This window comes from Haliotis asinina, chromosome 2 (assembly GCF_037392515.1).
Source record: "Haliotis asinina isolate JCU_RB_2024 chromosome 2, JCU_Hal_asi_v2, whole genome shotgun sequence".
NCBI classification, from domain to species: Eukaryota; Metazoa; Mollusca; class Gastropoda; order Lepetellida; family Haliotidae; genus Haliotis; species Haliotis asinina.
Genome location: NC_090281.1, coordinates 79,498,208 through 79,514,228, shown reverse-complemented (window position 1 = coordinate 79,514,228; position 16,021 = coordinate 79,498,208). Strand labels below are relative to the sequence as shown.

The 16,021-nt window shown below is 37.2% G+C and overlaps 1 protein-coding gene across 11 annotated transcripts in view; it reads right to left on the bottom strand.

Annotated features, from left to right (window-relative positions):
- Positions 1-16,021, bottom strand: part of LOC137274395 (probable phosphorylase b kinase regulatory subunit alpha) — a 57,823-nt gene that overhangs the window by 20,721 nt on the left and 21,081 nt on the right. For 3 of the 11 annotated variants that reach the window (XM_067807561.1, XM_067807555.1, XM_067807557.1), the window contains exons 16-21: positions 13,670-13,814; positions 10,912-10,987; positions 9,660-9,748; positions 8,768-8,941; positions 6,436-6,489; positions 201-266 (exon numbers count right to left, since the gene is read on the bottom strand). In XM_067807561.1, coding sequence (XP_067663662.1) covers positions 201-266; positions 6,436-6,489; positions 8,768-8,941; positions 9,660-9,748; positions 10,912-10,987; positions 13,670-13,814 — 604 coding nt within the window. Of the gene's footprint in view, positions 1-200; positions 267-2,508; positions 2,530-6,435; positions 6,490-8,767; positions 8,942-9,659; positions 9,749-10,911; positions 10,988-13,669; positions 13,815-14,852; positions 14,998-16,021 lie in introns of all 11 variants that reach the window. The other 8 variants (XM_067807559.1, XM_067807556.1, XM_067807558.1 and 5 more) reach the window with 8 other exon arrangements.

The following is a 16,021-nucleotide window of genomic DNA, read 5'->3' as shown; positions in this document are numbered from 1 at the left end:
CCTTTAATTTTGGTTACCAACTGAAAAACATCCCCCACCCCTTAAAATAATTACTGAGCTTGATTTTAATACCTGAATGTGGAGGTTAAGGTGGTCACAAAAACTTTAATCAATAAAACAAAACAGTGTGACCAACTGAACTAATGCACTGTGTATTGATTATGTGAGACAGTAATGGTGGTGAAGGAAGTGTACTGTACCCATATCTTCACTGAAGGAGGAGGTTGGACTTGTTGACACGCTACTATTGACACTACGACTGCTTGCTTCGTTGTTAGCGGAAACAGACAGGTCAAGGTCAGTCACATGCAAAGAATACACACACTGTCACCATTAAAGGTAGTCTTTAGAAGATCTTCAGGGCAGATTACACTTTTGGAAACATAGCTTAAACAAACTCAAATCTGCAGTCAAGTTGGAACACTATTGTAGTGCTCAAAATGAATAACAGAACGCATGGCTTCGTTGTCATTGACCTAATTTTGAAAATTCACATCTCAGCATGTCCTTCAACTTAAGAAGTCTCATGGATCAAAGACCAACTTCATTTTGAACCCAGATCTGTGACTGGTGGAAGGGAGCCAGTATTAACCAGATAAAAGGTCAAATTCATAATATCTTCTTTCAACTCAGTTTCGCTTGAATTTGAATTTGTGTATGTAACCAAAGACTACCTCTGAAATGTTCAAGGTCAAAAAGCAAAGTTAATGGAAACATATCAATAAACAATATCAACAAATTCAAAGATTTCCTCACAATAATTATGATAAAATCAGTTATTATGATAAAAACAATCCCACACAACAATTCGAAATGTTTTGGGTAGTGAAGCCTTTTTTGATGAATACTTTTGGTTTGAGTTTGACAAATTCTCGAAACTTGCAGCAGTTTGATTACTACAAGATCAATTTTGTTATGAGGAATCCTTTAAACCTTTTGTTACATAGACATGGGAGGTATTAATTACATAGAAACATACATACAAACAAAGATCACTTGAAAGAAAACAACAGGACTGATAATGTCCTGCACAGCCAATGTTGTTTAGAGCAGTGTAAAATTCAGGGAACACCACAGTAAACTCTCATTCAAGCAGTTTGACAAAAATAAAAGACTATATGCACTTAAAATAACAAGTGAGGAATGGTTATGACTGTTATATACTGAGGGAAACAAATAAGGGAACAACACTTCATGGCAGTGATTCTTTATTCATTCTCAGATTTCCTCCCACAGCGCTATTGAAAGCTGGTGATAAAAACTGGAAAATATTAAAGGAACAATTTAAATTTCTCACAGTATATAATGACAAGTAAGCTTAATGTGGGAGAATGCTTAAAATGATGTAGAGCTCAGGCATTTACTGCTTTGTTAAACCATAAGAATGGTCATGGAGCTGACAAACCTAGAAACATATCTGGGGTATGAACATATGATCATAGGTTCCTGACAATACCAAGGGACACAACTCTGCTCAGTGACTTGCAGTTCCCTAAATGACTAGGCCACCCATGACATGTACTCAGTGACTGAAGGATTAGTTAAATCAATCCATTAGGAAACGAACGGACATGGTATGAATTCAACACTGCACTGACAGATAGGGAGATAGTTTTAGAAAGTGGGCTAGAAGTGAACTGATGTTTGACATACATATAAATGTTCAAAAAATTACTGTTGATATTAGTTATCATAATCACATACTACTTAGGAAACAAAAGGACCACCTGATTTGGTGCCATTACTGTAGTTACTTTGTTATGGTCTTTCAGAAGACCTATATTGTAACAACTAAAAAATATGGTTTATCACTTTTTCTAGCACTATATCTTTCACTGACAAATTAAAAAAATGTTTTATTAACATACAAAGGGTAAATGTATATTTCATGAAATTGTTTATATATTATTTTCAGTGAGGATAGTATGTTAGTTTTAGCAAAATACATAGAAAGCTGAAAGGGTTTTCAGTAAAAATATTTTTTTGAAGGGTCATAATTCTGTCTTATTTATCAAACTATTATTATAAACGTAGTCTCTATTGTGAATTGTACTAGCTTGGAACATCTGCATACACTGATGAGATAACAGAGGCAAAAGTGGACTATCCCTGAACTACACAACCAAAACAGTAGCAAGTGCTGGTCTTTCCAGCAGGTGATCTGTGTTTCTTGCAACACTACCAAACATTCTCAAAGACATTGTGAAATATTCTTGATACATTCCCTGGTCTTTCATCTTGAAATGATGTTATATGGGTACAATATGTTGGACACCATGCAAACATGTCTATAAAATCAAACAAAATTTGAAAATTTGGAATGAAAATAATATATTTACAGAACACTTTGAAAGGTAATCTGTACATATTTAAAGCAATCTAAAAATGGCTATCATAAAATTGCATTGATGTACCAGTTCCATGCATTGAGAGTGTTTTCCATCACACAAGTGCTACTGCAGACAACAGGTACTCTAGCCCAGACAGAAACTTATGTGACAAATATACCTTCATCTTCTACTGGACTCACTGTACAACCAGAGAAAACATCAAAATATAACTTTAAAAATGAATCAGCAATAAAGTAATAACAGCACAACATTTGAGAACAAAGCCATTTCAGCCCTGTAGATTCTTCATCATCATCACTTCAGCACTGACATCAAGCTGTGAAAACTGACATCAAAATGTCTAAAATTGATATCAGAATGCTTCAGAACAGACATCAAAATGTCTAAACCTGATATCAATATGCTTGAGAACTGACATCAAAATGTCTAAAATTGATATCCGAAAGAGTCAGAACTTATTTCAAAATATGTGAGAACTGACATCAAAATGTCTAAAATTGATATAGGAATGCTTCAGAACAGACATCCCAATACCTCAGAACTAACTTAAACATCCAAATAAGGCTTGGTTCCACAATGTGACTGCAGCATCACGACTTTCCTTCAGAAATCTTTAGGGGATGGAGAGGGGTGATGGGGGTGGGGAAGAAATGGAAGGGGATCATAGCAATCACAGCACTGAACCCTTTAGTGAATATGGGCTGTATCTTGATCCACAAGGCCAGAACTGCACAGAAAATTGGTTATGTTTCATACCAGCAACCTCTGAACACCCAGCCCTTTGTTATGACCCTTTTCTAAACAGATACTAACAAAGTAACTAAGGAAAAGGCATGTGGGGTCATTTTTTATCTCTATACCATGGTTTTGTACCGTGGTACATTTCACTAGCTATCTATGCCTGACAGTTACTAGCACACAAAATAATTCACTAGTCTAAAATGTGAACGTAAAAACTAAGCACAAGATGAAAAAAGGTAGCCTACCATAATTCAGCAGGCAAACATTTTGTATGATTAAAGAATGTATTATGACTTAACAAGTCGGAAAGAGTAATATATCCACTTAGGCCAGTGACTGTGGAGATTTACCGAAACAGCTGGACTTTTACCAGCCATGCTCTAGCTGGCTAGTGGCTATTTTGGATCCTGCCTGTACTTCACTAGACCAAAATAACAGTTTTTCTCGCCAGAAATCACAAGACCATAAGAAATTTCACACACTGCATCATGACATCCTGAATGTATTCTAAATATATCCCGGATACATCATGAATTCTGCATGAACATGCCACTGTGTTATGAACACATCATGAACACATCGCCCTGTAATTAACATATCACATCCGTATCTTAAACATGTCATGATGAAAGTGAAGCCCTTTTGCTGTGTCAAGGACCACAGAGCAAGGAGAGAAAAAACCTTCTACACATCTACACATGCAACCATCTTGTGTATAAGAAACAGTCTAATTAATGCGGCAAAGAAAATGTAGCTGAACGACAAACAAAACATTCATTTCCAGCTGAAGCTGAGCTAAGTACCGGGCTGTTGTGGAATTTAGGCATCATGACCTTTGACATTACTGAACACTGAACCTTACTCAACATAGCCAAATATGATTTTTTCATGTGGCACTGTGACATTATTGAATGTGACACTGTGACACTGTGTGTCACACTATGTGACATTACCAAATGTTACACTACATGACATTATTAAATGTGACACTGAATGTGACATTACTGAATGCGACACTGTCAGATTGTAGAATGTGACATTTTGTGACATTAATAAATATCACACTCTACATGACATTACTGAATGTGACACTTTGTTACATTATCGAATATGACACTGTGTGACATTGTGTTCATGACTTTGGTTTAACAGAGTATTGTTTCAGATCTATGCAAGAGTTAGCTTAACAGTCTAGTTCAGATCTATTCAAGAGTTAGACTGACAGGATAGGGTTCAGATCTGTTGAAGGGTTAGCCTAACAGTGTAGGGGTTCAGATCTGTTCAAGAGTGAGTCTAACAGTGTAGAGGTTCAGATCTGTTCAAGAGTTAGCCAAACAGGAAAGGGCTTTAGATGTTAGCCTAACAGGAAAGGGCTTTAGATCTGTTCAAGAGTTAGCCTAACAGTGTAGAGGTTCAGATCTATTCAAACGTGAACCAAACAGTGTAAGAGTTCAAATGTGTTCAAGAGTTACCCTAACATTGTAGGGGTTCAGATCAGTGCATTCTCAAGGACAATGATGACTCAGGCATTTTTCAAATTTGGCAGAATGTCTTATCAAACACAGACAGGGAAATATTTTCATGGTATTTATCTCAAACCAATCCCCTGCCAGTCAACCATATTTACATCACAACACTCATGGCAAACATGGCAATGTGGAGAGACTGCCAGTATGATTCTCTCTTATGACATACTGAACAAACACGGACCAGATGATACATGGATGATCACATGTACGCTGTTTCCAATGCCCACCCCAAGCCCCAATGATATTCCGTGATATCCTGGGGTTAAGACATGCTAACCACTCAACAGGAAGTGAGGTAACATAAGTCAAGTGATTCATCAGCTCATCTAATGCAGACTAAAGTGTTGAAAACACTGCAGTGAGTAGAGCTTAGAAGTGGAAGCAATAAAATATACATGGAGTGGATCACCTTCTTGATTATTTGCTTACAGAGGTTCCATGCTAAATCTACTTAATTTTGACTGTGTCTACAAATAGAAACCTACACCATGTGTACCAGCTAACAAAGATCATATGGGATTATCATGATCAAGGTGTGAAATAATCCTGAACTATACTGAACAGATAAAGAAGTTTTCATATAGAAGACAAAATCATGAACACTTACTTTTATGACATTTTATTTTTTTGAAACTTGCTTTTCTCCTGCTGTTCTGTATATTCAAGAACATTTCAAAATCAGCATTTCTGTGTTTGACTATGCATGTTTTACCCACTAGATGATGGGCACATGATGCAAACAGATCCACAGAAAAAGCTTTAGTAACTCTCCACACATTACATTATTCAGGTCAGAGTTTGAAGAATCCCCATTGCCATACCATGTCATTTCTGCCAACATATTGAGCTAATGAAGCTGGTTACCAAAAATAATTCCTTGCTTTGAATGACAGTCAGTAAATATCTTCCCCAAAGAAAGATGGACCTGGAACTAGACTAAACCAGTGTTGGAAACATGTCAGATATTCTCGTCAAATATGTGGAGAACTTTTGGAATACACAACACAAAAATCAAAACCAAAATAAGAAAGTATTGGTTACTATGGTTACTTTGGCCACATCATTAGTTTTAGTTTGGGGAGTTACAGTTGCATCAGAATCAAAGACTGACGGTATTCCATCACTGAAGGAAGGTTGTAGAAAGCAGTGTTAATATTCAGAACTTGCATCAACATCGTGAACATATATAGATACAAGGAAAGATATATACAGAAAAAAGGGAGTGAAAATTCTGTAATATCTGAATGACCATAATTCCTCTAAAATCTCACAACTAAAGATAAAGTAATTAACTGATGGATAGAAATAAGGGAATATTAAAGAGATTCATAAGTTCATTGTATGAAAGAAGAAAGTCAGAGACAATATGACAATGGAGCCCAAACAGTATTGTCAGCAATCATGTTTTAATGGACACAGCTGTACAGATTTATCTGTCTTTAGAAATGTTCCCTTTATTTTTTTGTTACATGAGTATATTTGAGACAACAAAAGTTCCCAGAAACAGAACAGTAATCAAAAACAAACAACACTTGGTACAAATAACAACATTGCTCTCACTATATACCATACAACTATATCCTATATTTTTTAGACTGACTGCATAATTTATGCTCACAGCTGCAAGGCTTCAGAGGAATTATGGGTTGATAGTGAGCTATGAGGCACAGTAGAAGAACATGCTTGCTCCGGTGTATTGGACTTTAAGGTAAGCACATGCTGCTGTCAATCCCCTGGAGTACCAAGGTTCTGCATGTCCCCTCAGTCCCCAACCAGAGCACCGAGGGGCCATACACTGCCCCTATGATACCTACCTGTACTAGGGCTACTGACTTTGGGCCGTAAACTTTCCATCTGGGCATGGATTTCTTGCAAAAACATATTATTTGTTTCAACATTCCTGCCTAATTAGTAAATCACACACTAACATACAAACAACAAAACAACCAACTTAACAGAACAATGACTTCTATATGTATATATGTGTCATGGACAATACAGGTAAGAAGGTATGAAAAATGAAATTACTGGGCAATTAGTAAGAATTTTTATAAGTTTCCTGTGTTTTCAAGCCTGTTTCCTCTGTTTTGAGCCACAATAACCAACATTCGGAACAGTTTACCAAATATATAAAATATGGCTGTGTTGTCAGCCATCTTGGAACTTAGATACGTTAAAACATTTTTAAACAGGTTCAAATACATTCTGACCTTGAGTAAAAAAGTAAAAAAAAGTGAAAAATAAACTGATGATCTTTAAAATGGATTCCAAAGATAAATGTTTGAAAAATGTGTAATGCTTTTAGATATTACCAGTAAGACAGCGAATACAATTTGGACAATGTCTGTTGCAGTATGGAGTATATTACAAATTTACATATAGTGAGTGAGTGACTGAGTTTAGTTTTACACTGAACTCAGCAATCCTCCAACTGGGATCCGATGACAAGTGTGAACCAAGTCAGCGAGCCTGACCACATGATCCCATTTGTCGCCTCTTAAGACAAGCATGGGTTTTAAATATAGTGACAGTACATGAGCTGACTTTATAAACTGAAACAATGGCAGCCATTTTTTCATGTCATGTCATGTCATGTCATGTCATCTATAACATTATTAAGAAACTGCTATTATACTTTAGTCAAGTTTAATTTATTGTTCTAAGTACATTGTATATCACAATTCCAATGACAAAAAATATACTTTGGCAGAATGAAGCTGTTACTTAGATATTATTTCATGAATACTGAATTATTAATTTCTCAATCATCCCCTCATTACATGCAAAGCATCATCCTGAGATGTTAGTTTTGCATAGTGAAGTGTTTTGACATTTTCAAGATGCTGCCAGATTGACTAGCATCATGCAATGAAAAGTTAGTGCGAGCATTCCCAATGCATAGATATTACTCTTGCATAATTACCATGGAGATACATATATGTATATTCCAGAACATGCTAGAGTTATTTCATGACAAGAGTTGAATGAGCCATGAGTCTAGATGACACATGAAAATATTATATTCAATTCTCATTAATATCCATCTTCCTTGTCAGTGAAGGATGCTGTTTGTTTTTGTTGTTAGCACCACACACCAATAGGTTCCACTATATGATGGCAGTGGAAATACTTGAGTCTGGACCAGACAATGCAGTGATTGATATTGTGCCCACCGATCCAAATCATACTGATATAATTATAGCCATCAAACAAGTGTCAGTAATGTTCTGAAGTGGAGTGCGAGATGGTGCAATACTTGGGTGATTAAAGTATCAAACCAAAAAAATGTCATATCTTGGTCATAACCAAATGGTTAATAACCCATATCGTTTAGAATTGGGGAGTCATAACAAATGCTATTCACACTGCTGCCAATTTGTCAAAAATATCCACATTTTATTCTTTCTGTCTGCTCTTATTCTTTTTCTTTGTTTTTCGTAGTCACCGATTCCCCCCTCAAAATATACTACTCTTTAATGAATTTTGCATCAGATATGACTACCAAAATTTCTAATCAGTACTAGACTACACAAACTCTTATGGAAAATATTAGTAGTGTATGATTGTGTTTATTACAAGAACAGAATTTTCGGTCTTTTTTAAAAAATTTTCAGCATTACAGCAACCTCATAAAAATTGGCTTCTCATGATCTTCCTGTGCCCATCTGGTGAATCCAATCACTGTCATGGGAAAGACAATTTGAACCACGACCTTACCTAAAATCATACCTATTAAATACAAACATTAGAATAAAACAGTTCAACAACTGCATTCTCCTTTATTGTGACTTCCTTTGTAGCATTTGATCACAACTCGCAGTAAACAGAAATGAGCAATCTGAGAAAAGCTGAATATTGAATAATCACCATTGTCTGGAATCACCGTTTGATCTTGACCTTCTATGTTCATAAACTAAAGTGAGTCATGTGCATCAGTCAACAAATATATGTCATTAAAACTGTTATGGAAATTAATCTAATCACCTGTCAGATCACCTTTGATAAGTCTATAAGCATGTTTGTTTGTTTTTTTCACACTGAATTATTGTTTTGACACAAAAATATCACTAATAAATTAATAAATATGAACTTAAATCAAAATTCATTCCAACTATGTATTAAAATTAAAAATGTGGGATATCTTACCTGGTATTTGATCTGGGTCAATCTGAATTGACCTTGACCTTCGTACAATACCATGAACTGATTGTGACCTCTGTATCTTGCGTACACGACCTTTGCGGCCTCGAGACAGAAGGTAAGGTCGTGGACAGGTCGGACTCATAATGTTATCAATGAATCGCATCACAGTAGCCTCACCTACAACAAACAGCAGACGTTCAGAGCTCTGTGAGGGTTCTGCTAATGTTCCGGTTGCATTCAACAGTTCATGCAGGAACACACTGTCTGCACTAATACATCCTTTTCTGACACCAACTTTAAGGATTCTTTTTAATTTTGCTTGATTTCCGTTTAATAGCGAACTCATTAATATTCCCGCTGATGATTGTTTTTTTATTGTTAATGTCACTCTCGTCACTATTCCATCTCTCTGACAACAAAATAATCTGAACTAGACAATCCAGTGATTGTTACTCGGAGTGATGCTTCATGCATTGAAATAAAATCAACCAATTGGCCAGCACAGACAACTTGGCACCAAATCTACCAAAGATGCCAATTGGTTTCTTTCCTCATGTATATATGCAAGGAGAATATTAGACACTTATGCTGCTAAAGAAGATTGATTGGTTTTACTTTCAAAACAAACACGATATATCAATTTTTTAACATAAAATGTGAACATATATCAAAGCTTGATAAACTCTTCTATTATTCTTTATTATTCTATTATTTCAATTAATCGGCACAGCACTGATCGTAACTCCCATAATTCAAACACAGGCTTACAACTATGACAGCAGTGTGATCACTTTGTGGAATGGCATCCCTGGCCTTACCTGAATAAGAGTCAATGACCTTGCAACAGTTTACAACTAACGTGTGGTTCGCTGTAGTGACTGAGAAGGTGACTTACACTGGTTCGGGTCATCGAGGTCGCGGACAAAGCTGAGCTTGGTGACACAAGATGTGGTGAGGAAGTCGGACAACTTGCCAAGATGCACTCTGGAAGATATCATGGCAACTACCATTATCTAGCGTATTGTCTCAGTTCAATAACTCGTGGATACTGGCATGTGTTTCATACTGCCATTTATTGCAATAATGATCCATGTATGTGGACAAATATTGTTTTCATTTGAAATTTGCTAGGAAGCTCAGTAATGAATACCCAATACATTAAACCTCAACATTTTGACCATTTCAACCAGCATTTAGAGGCTGGTAATGAAAACTTCCTTCGAATAGGCTACTCTCCATCTGCTTCCCACCAGTTCCTTCATCTTGCACAGTTTATGTAGTCCATTAGAAACTTAACATAATACTCCACTATGTCACGTATAACCCTCACACCCTGAGTAATCTGGTCTGCAATGTGGCCCATCTACTTCCCCAGCTCCCCATCTACTTCCTGCCTGGTCCTTCAACTTGCACAGTGCATTTAGCCCATCAGCAACCTTACCTATTAATCCACTGCTTCCTGTCTATCCCTAACATCTTGCCTAATCCTTCACCTTGTGCCATGGATGTAGCCCATCCGGTCTGCAATGTGACCTCTGAACCCACTACTCCTGATCTGCCTGCTTCCTGCCTGGTCCTCCATCTTGCATGTACCCCATCTGCAACCTAACCTATCAGTCCATAGCCTCTTATCTATGTCCCAAACCCTTGCCTAATCCTTAACCTTGTACCAAGGATGAAGCTGTCTGGTCCTCAATGTGACTTAAACACCAAGAACTCTGAACTTCCCATCTGTTCCTTCATCTTCCACAGTGCATTTAGCCCATCAGCAACCTTACCTATTAATCCACTGCTTCCTGTCTATCCCTAACATCTTGCCTAATCCTTCACCTTGTGCCATGGATGTAGCCCATCCGGTCTGCAATGTGACCTCTGAACCCACTACTCCTGATCTGCCTGCTTCCTGCCTGGTCCTCCATCTTGCATGTACCCCATCTGCAACCTAACCTATCAGTCCATAGCCTCTTATCTATGTCCCAAACCCTTGCCTAATCCTTAACCTTGTACCAAGGATGAAGCTGTCTGGTCCTCAATGTGACTTAAACACCAAGAACTCTGAACTTCCCATCTGTTCCTTCATCTTCCACAGTGCACCTAGCCCATCAGCAACTTAACATCTAACCCTTACACCCTGAGTAATTCTTCACCTTGTGCCATGGATGTAGCCTGTCTGCAGCTTCTTGATGGTTGCTGTCAGGGCAGATGTTGGGGCGTTGAAAGTGTCTGGACAACATTTAAACAACCTGAGGTGAGTCGCTGTGAGTCAGACATATTGAAAAGGACAATCTTGCCAACCTGGTACATGAAGAAAACCTTGGGGACTCAGGAATATCTTTTATTGTAGGACCAAACAGCAAACATGAACTGAGGATTTGACTTGAACTATGATCAGTGGGCAGTAGTGTTTTCATTCACATTTGAACAGTTGGGGTAGGAATTTGCTTGAAAAGCTTTTCAAAAAGTTATACTAGTGGCATAAAGTTCTTGTGGAACCTGATGTTCTAAATCTATCTCTGGAATTTTATTCCATGGGAGTTATTATTATATTTAACTTGAATTTCATCTTCATTCAAATGAGGCAAAAAATTATTCCCTTCTTTTCTCAGAGCACTGGCTACCAAGGACAAATATGGCCACCATTAATAATAATAAACTATTATAAAAATCAGGGGAAAAAAATTATTTTGAGAAGGATAATCCTCAATTTCTGAATGCTTGTAGGCGTTTGAATTGTATTAATGCTTGTATACAAGTAATAATTCCAAGGATTTCATTGAAAACTGAATCAGCAAGTCAACACTGTATATCAACAACTAGGTAATAGCAAAAAACGCAATTGGTTGTATCACTAAAAAATTTATAGCTTTACAGAATATACACAAAAACTTACAGCATTATAATAATTACTAATCATAGAATAATTACAATATGAAAGTGTAAAACTATAAATTTAGTACAACTATTTACAACCTAAACTTCTGTTAAACTTACAAAATAGTCTTAGAGGATATACGGATATTATACCATGAATCAAGAGTTACCTGTAACACTGAATATCAATTATCCTCTCAGAGAATTACCTTTTACCATGTGTAGAAGACTGCGGTGAAAGCATAACTGACATGGTGAACAGCCAAGCACCACAGTGTACACATATATACACAGTATCACAAACATGATTTAAATAATAGAAATGTACTGCTCCGATCTATGGCAGCACTCAAGTCTACTGTGGATTCTCAAATTCTTGACATGTTCACAAAGAAAAAACAAGTCTAAATTTTTTTTCAGTCTATAAGCTTTACTAATGAAAAAAGCTATGCTCTATGCTATGTCACTGAATGTATCGAACTGAAAATGTTATGCTAAATTAAGACAATGTCAAAGGCGTTAATTGATATCTGAATTAGTTAACAGAAAGAAGAGAAAAACAGATGTTTTTCTCTCAAACGCTGATCAAAGGTAATATACATCTAATAAAATATCCCACCTCTATTGGATGAAGAAAGTAAAGAAAGTATAGTTACAAAGTGAAAAGTCCACAAGCTTCACTATTAAATCCACAAAATGTTTAAAACTCACAATGCAGTTAACATCCCATTCCTTTCACCTGAGAAGCAGTTCTCTTGAGTACAGTTGTTCTACAATCCTTAATAACAATGTCGAAGCAGCGAGATGTCATATGATAATGAGTCATTGATGTCATTTGATGTCAGAAATGTCCAATCAAAAAACACAAACCAAGAGACCTGCCATAGATCGGAGTCCTACATATATATTGAACAAAATAAAGTTTGGGAACATAAATGTTTCAAGTCACAAAGAATGAACGCACAATTTCAGAAAAATATGCCCAAAATATTTATGATCCAAAACCTTTCCTAATATACACTACACTACCAACATTGCTAAAACAACAATCAATTTGAAAGTGCTAACAATATTTAAACCATAAGCGGATGTAATGTGCACTGAACTTGTAAAGCAAGATGACGACATTACAGCTAATTTACTACTGCAAGAAACGCAAAAGTATTACTATCAAAACATACACTTAGAAGACAGGAAACTCCATGGATAACAACAGGAATGTTATAGGTATAGATAACTTGCACTGGATTTATAATATGGTAGTGATTAATAAACAGCCAAACTGTCCATAGCTTCCTGTCTCCTCTATGACAAATGTTATTTTGAAATCTTGGATAATGATACAGAATGAGTTAAACATATAATCTAAACAACAGCTACATAAGGACTGCGTGGATGATGTGTACATGTTGTGGTTTGGTAAGAAGCAGGAAGTATAGCGGTGTTGCTGGTGCTTTGAGGTGCAGGGTAGGGCTATGACTTTTTTTCAAGTTTCTGGTTTGGTAACAGGGTTGAGGGGCGGGGCAGGACAAAGGACAGGTCAATATGGTTGTATGCATGATGTGATGTGTGTGCTTGCATGTGTGTGTGTGTGTGTGTGTGCGCGCGCGCACACGCATGTATGCATGTTTGTATGTGCCTGTTCGTGTGTGTGCTTGCATGTGTGTGCGCTCATGCATATACATGTGTACACATAAGTGTGTGAGGTAGTGAGAACATGTGTGCATGTATGTGCATGTGTGTGTGCATGTACATGTGTGAATGCATAGACAAGTGTGTGAGTGCACATATCATAGTGTGTGTGTGCATCTACATGTGTTTGTGTGCATCCATGTGTCCACTGGTGAAAGTGTGAGAGTGTGTCTTTTAGTTTATATAGTTGTTAGCAAGAGTGTCCTCTACAAGAACGACACAGACATAGTGTGAGGAAGAGTGAAAAGTGTGTTAGCATGGTTAATGGGTGGTTACCATGGATACGACCCCACACTACCTCAGTCGGGAGTGTGTGTGCGTGTGAGACAATACAGGACGTACCAAGAAGTGTGTGAGAGATAGTGATTGTGATGGTGGGTCTGCCCAGGGAGTTCCAGCTGCTCTTGAGGTAGGCTATCTCAGTACGAAGGAAGTCCAACATGAAGCTAGTGTCTTGAGCCACGTAGAAGCGCTGCTCGTCCATAAACTGAAGGGAGCAGACATTGCAACATGGAAGGCAAGCTCTACTTCACAGATGTACCACGTCTACACAAACTATAATCAACAGCCCTTATCAAGATAATGATGTGTCTGTCTTACATTAGAGAACCTGACTTAGAGTAGGAATAGAATGCCAGTATACATCCTTGAATAAGAGACTGAAGCTGTACGTCTAGTTAGATAATTCAGGTATAAGATACCACACTAAAGAGTGTTACTCTTTCCTGTTTTCCCAACTGACATATTCCTGTATAAACGTGGTGCATCTGCTCACAGCAAGAGTTCATGCAGACATAGGCTTCAGGTGGCTGTAAACAAACTGTACTACACACTCCTATCAGTGGGCTCTTCATGGAAGACTGCAGATGTCATAATATAACCCACATATTGATGGGTATCACAACACTAAATCAATTCAATATGAATCTCAACACTACACTGGCAGTTCTCTTGCTGTATGACATCCCTGGCAGGCGAATGATCCAAGCACGATGACAAGCACGTTTGACAAGCACACAAGCACACACTGAAGAAGCAAACATGGTGTCCGTCATCAAGAGCTGTGTTATGGAAATACATAATAATTCTACCATTGTCACCATGACAAAAAATATCAAATTCTTTGTAAAACAATTGATCACAACTATAAATATTTTCAATTTTTTTTACATGAAACAATATGAAGACCTCATACTAAGAGATGATATTTGTCAAAAGATGCTCAATAATTAAAATCAAGTACAAAAATTAAAAATGAATGAAACTTTTTATGGGACAGCAGGGAGGTCATTCAGACAAAGATGACTGATAATTTAAATGAAGTACAAAAATGAAAAGTGAAAACTCTAAGAAAAGTTTTAACGGTCATGAGAAAGGTAGTTTCAGCTTAATAAGACGACTCTTGAGAAGCCACCATCACAGGCAATGGGAACTACAGATACAGAGGCTAATCAGCATGCATACCACAGAAGTTAGTTGGGCAAGATGCAAAAAACGGGGATAATTCCATGCAAAATGGGCACACCTAACATGGCAGATGACAACATGAAGATTATCGTTGGTCGTCCTAACATCTGCCAGTTGCGTGACAGAAAATCCACATCTGTATTGTAGTGATCGAGTAAGAAGTCAATGTCTAGTGGCAGATAGAAGGACAGTTGGTCCAAAAACTGAAGAACACCAAAAATTGCTCTCATTATTATAAAATCACATTAAAATGTGATGTCAAGAGAACAGATTTTATTATACGATACATTTTAGTGATATGACACAGAAAAATCCCACTGGTAATTTTTATCATCACCATTATCACCAACCTTGGAAGTTTTCAGCTAATATGACCTTGATGAAGAGGCATGTCAGTGGGTGACCTTTGATCAAGGTCATTCACCAACATAAATGCTCTATCAGTGGTTTACAACTGCAACAAAGGCCTTCCAGTCACAGTAGTCTCTGTGTGATGGCACTTGCTACAAATCACCTGGGTGCTTTGTGAAAAACACTGTGGATATATGTTATCCCAGCCCATTATGTGGTCATTAAGCATGCTATCAATAGTAATATGATTCAGTAACAGGCAGATTACATCGTCACCAGCCAGTTTAGTTTGTATTTTATCATAAAATCTGAAAATCTGAAAGGACTGAAGACTGCATTATCCATCTGATGCACTGGTAACAAGGATAAAATTATACATGATAACTTGAATTTTTGTCATGTTGAACATCATTTCTTCAGCTTGATCATAAAATGTCTGCCAAAAATGAGAGCTGATTGTACTGTTTAGTAGATACAGTTTCTGATTGGTCACCTTCCTCCATTCTTAAAGACATGAACAGGACTGGACAGCTTGTCTGTGTCTGTGTACCATGTTTGTGTGGGGAATGTCTGTTAAATACTGTATCGCAGTGGGCTAGCATTAAATAAATGGCGTAAGTCGGAACTGGTACAAACAGCTGCTGATAAGTAGCTGACATGATGCAGTAAGTTCACAAACTTCTTACAGCATTACATGGTTAGAAAGTGCACAGGTGTTTGCATTACATGCAAAACAGAAACAGATCCATCTCCCTGCTTTTCCAGAATCCCCTCAAAGACTCTCGAGAAGATGTATTATGACTTCACCAAACCAGCTGACAGTTAACCAGACCAATATTATCACCTGTCTTTGATCCCTACTGTTGACTGAATTAG